At 33.4% G+C, this 4,012-nt stretch overlaps 1 protein-coding gene across 1 annotated transcript; it reads left to right on the forward strand.

The window, feature by feature from the left end:
* Window positions 1-869: 869 nt before the first annotated feature.
* On the forward strand, window positions 870-2,672 carry LOC111986924 (GDSL esterase/lipase At3g48460). The gene is made up of 2 exons (XM_024018620.2): window positions 870-1,642; window positions 1,961-2,672. Exons 1-2 carry the CDS (start codon window positions 929-931, stop codon window positions 2,162-2,164), a joined length of 918 nt encoding a protein of 305 aa, XP_023874388.2. The 5' UTR covers window positions 870-928; the 3' UTR covers window positions 2,165-2,672.
* The last annotated feature ends 1,340 nt before the right edge of the window (window positions 2,673-4,012 follow it).

Raw genomic sequence — 4,012 nt, forward strand, 5'->3', positions numbered from 1 at the left:
TCTTTTCGTAACCATGTTGTTTATGTTATTTACTTTTTGCATTTATTTGTTTACCAATATTGGTTTGTACTTATCAAAGCTAAGAGAAATCTAATTAGATCTCAAATAAGAGTTTAATTTTATGTCACGTGTTTCAACCAATTTTCTTAATTTTGGTAACTATTTACTACACCACAAAAATCGAGTCCAATTTAGTTTTTCTTAAATTTTTGTGTTAAATAATTTATCAAACGAGAGAATCATAGAATCAAAATTAATAAACCTTAAAAAATCACCATCATTAATTTATTATTATTATTATACAAATTAAATAGAGGTTAGCCAAATTAAAATTGAGAATTTTATGGATAACAATTAATTTTTTTTTTTCATTTGTTTCAAATAAAATTATATTTATTTTATTAGTAGCAATTGTATATTTTCAAATATACAAACATTATATATATAATATATAAATTTGGTAAAATTTTAAAACTCATTTAATGATGCTTATTTGCAAATGTATCTCATGCATATGTATGAGGTTACAAACAAGTTAACCATAAATTGAATGACCCAAAATATTTGGTTAATTAATTTTCTAGATTAAAATTGGTAAATTTCTAACAATTGGGGTCTAAATCTCCAACAACGTGTCTAGGAGTGATCAGTTTTGCAAACACAAATGAAGCGGAGTTCCCAAGCATTGTTAGGCTCATAGTGAGTCAAATTTACACCACAAGACTCAAAACTGCAAGTTTTGTGACATTGGATAATGACCAAGTAAAACAAAGATCATCTTTCCTCTCCTAAAGGTAGGGAGGTTCATACAATGCCTCAATGAGCTACCTCCCATAAGGGAGAGGCGCCAAGTATAAATGCCTCATTTGCTCCACCATTTAGTTCCTACAATCAAACAAACAAACAGGATCCTTTGTTGACTCACAAAATGGCAAACTCCAAGTACTTGTTTCTACAAATTGCATGCTTCATCCTCTTGTTATCCTTGTCTCCATCATATGCTCACAACAAGAGCCACGAAAGCACACCACCTCCTGCTGGTTTCCAAGAAAATGTTGATTTTAAAGGTTGCTTCAACAAGGTTTATGCTTTCGGTGATTCAGACACCGACACTGGAAATGCTCACAACTTGGGTGATCTCAAATCCTTCATTAGCACTTTATTCTCTCACGCTTGGTCCCCATATTGCTCATCAGAGAATTCAAAGTTATCTGGTTATCGACTATCTAATGGCCGCTTGGTCATTGATTTCCTATGTGAAGCTCTCAACATACCCCACTTGTCAGCCTATAAAGACTCTTCTGCAAACTTCTCATCTGGTGCAAACTTTGCAATAGCCGGATCAACGGCTCTTTCAAGTAATCTCTTTGGTCATTTCAATTTTGGTAATCCCCTAATGTGGAAACCAAATCCAGAGAATATTCTAACTCAAATTGATTGGTTCCATAACTTTGTTGGGGAAAGAGAATGCCAGGGAAAAGATGAGGCTGCATGCAAATCAGAGCTTAGGAATGCTCTCTTTTGGATAGGTGAGATTGGTGGCAACGACTATGCTCGTCTTTTTGCCTCTTCCATTGGCCCTGCTATTGCTAATAAGCAATTCACAGAGCAAGCTGTTGATCACATCTCGACACTTGCATTGGTAAGCATTGATAAACTACCATTTATATCAAAAGCTTAAATTGATTAAAAAAAATGATGAATTTAATCATTTAACTATTATTCCAACATGCATAATATTACAAAAAAGAAAAAAAGAAAAAAAAGAAAGAAAGAAAGTAGCATGTAGCCTTAGCTTTTTAGAAGGGGGGAAAAAGTAGTATCTCAATGAGTTCTTCCAACCTTAACATTTGATCAAGACTCTTTTCACGAAATGGTGCATTGCATATAAGAGAAAGGATGAATGCTATGGTGAAGTTAACGTTGGAATAGTCATATTAAGCCTACTTTCTTTTGACAGGGGCTACTGGACAAGGGTGCAAAGTTCCTTGTGGTTCAAGGGCTACCACCAATAGGGTGCCTTCCATTGCAATTAGCAACATGTCCCTCAAATGATCGTGATCAAAATGGGTGTTCAGCGAGTGCCAACTTGGTAATAAAGGGTCACAACAATCTTCTCCAGAAGAGGTTGGATGAAATTCGAATCCAACACAAAATTCAATGATCCTATTTATTGATTACTATAGTGCATTCACAAAAATATTGGAAAAGCACTCACAATACCAGTTTGAAGAACCCTTCAAGGCATGTTGTGGAGCTGGGGAGGACTATTCAACTATCAACCAAACCTCCTTTGTGGAGCTTTTGGCACCTCTACTTGCAAGAACTCAGCACCCACATTAACTTTGATGGGGTTCACTTGACTGAAAATATGCATCAACACCTCTCTGATCTCTTCTTCAACCAAGGCTTCTGTACACCATCATTTGCAGATTTGATTAAGATGAAGAAAGGCCAATATTAAAATGTCTAATATTGGCCTTCCAGTTCTCTTTTTAGTAATAAATATCTGATGGTTGATGCCTGATGCTGCTAGGTAGATTAGTAGTAAGCTCCCAATGGTGGCATTCGGAGAGCTAGATAATAATTCTTGTTTCAAGATAGTTTACTATCTTTTTACCTTATTATTGTTATTATTTAAATGTTAAATGTGTTCCTAGGGTCTTGAAACATGGCCTCACTTTTTACTTTACACTTAGGGCTGGCATAACAACTTTCACGGCCTAAGGCGGAAATTTTAAATAGGGCATTTTTTATATTTAAATATTAGTAACAAATTTATCCATACATACTTTTTTAGATTCAATTTATTTTTAACTTTTTTTTTTAGTTTTTTATATGTTGACATTTATAATGAACAAATATTTATAAATAAATAAAACATGACTCATAATTGAAAATTATAATCTAACTAAAAATAAAATCTAACGTGTAGAATAATAAAACCTAGTTTACCAATAGCAAAGTTGCAACTTTACTAATATTGTGAGCACTTTATAATTTAAACTTGCACGAATAAAAATTAATTTACTACATGATTTAATAAATTAATATCTCTAACACAAATGGATTGATGTGATATATATCAAATTAGCAATACATGTGATAACTTATAGGTTATAAAGCAAATACATCATGTGGCTCACTCTCTTGGTTGCCATGTGATATGTTTAAAAAGAGAAAAGAAATAGTAATAAAAGGCTAGAAATAAAAGGGTGAGTGGGTGACAGTGTTATGTCCTATCACTTCTATGTCTCTTTCCACGTCTCTTTCCACTACCATGACAAAACAAAATTTTAATAGCATAATGAGAAAAAATAAATGGAGTGAAGGCTTAAAGCCAAACCTAAAGGGAGAAAAGATTTGAAGCACAACAAATTTCAAATGGGGAGAATGACACAGTTTCTAGCAATGAGTATAAAATTCTAAGGTTTGAGTTTGATTTATTTGGGCCATTTGATTTTAGTCATTAGTTTTGCTTTGTTTAGTTATTGAGAGAGAAAGTAGTACGAGAGACTTAAGTGGTACACTCTTAAACTCCCACACAGAGATGGAAGAGTCAAGAGCATTGATCACCAAGAGTGCCCCCCCCCTCCCCGTTTTTTCTTTGATATATATGAGAGATATTCAATTCTACTCCCAAAATATGTTTCATTTATTTTTTTTCTTAAAGAAAAAATATATTTTTGATGTATTGATTTATTTTTTGGCCTTAATTAATATTCTTATAGAGAAGAAAATATCTTATTGGTTCAAATTTGGGGACTTGTTCCAAAAGGGGCCTTAGGCAATTGCATCTGTTGCTTATAAGGTAGAGCTGGCCCTGGATAGGAGACTGTAATCTATAATTTCTTTTGTACTTACTGAGATAGCTTACCAATACTTGATTAAAATTAATAAATAAATAAATAGGCATCTAGAGAAGGTTACAATTGAAGGGAGAAGATGATGAAATAAGGGTGGGGGACTGAACCGATCACCGGAGATGACATGTCTAGGCTCCAAAACCCAC

The sequence above is a fragment of the Quercus suber genome, unplaced genomic scaffold (genome assembly GCF_002906115.3).
Source record: "Quercus suber isolate HL8 unplaced genomic scaffold, Cork oak 2.0 scaffold_129, whole genome shotgun sequence".
Lineage (NCBI taxonomy): Eukaryota > Viridiplantae > Streptophyta > Magnoliopsida > Fagales > Fagaceae > Quercus > Quercus suber.

Bases quoted from the DNA above. Each gene is read 5' to 3' on its own strand.
- LOC111986924 (XM_024018620.2), top strand. From the start codon at position 929: ATGGCAAACTCCAAGTACTTGTTTCTACAAATTGCATGCTTCATCCTC. The intron at 1,643-1,960 runs GTAAGCATTGAT...TTCTTTTGACAG, and splicing joins ACATCTCGACACTTGCATTG to GGGCTACTGGACAAGGGTGC.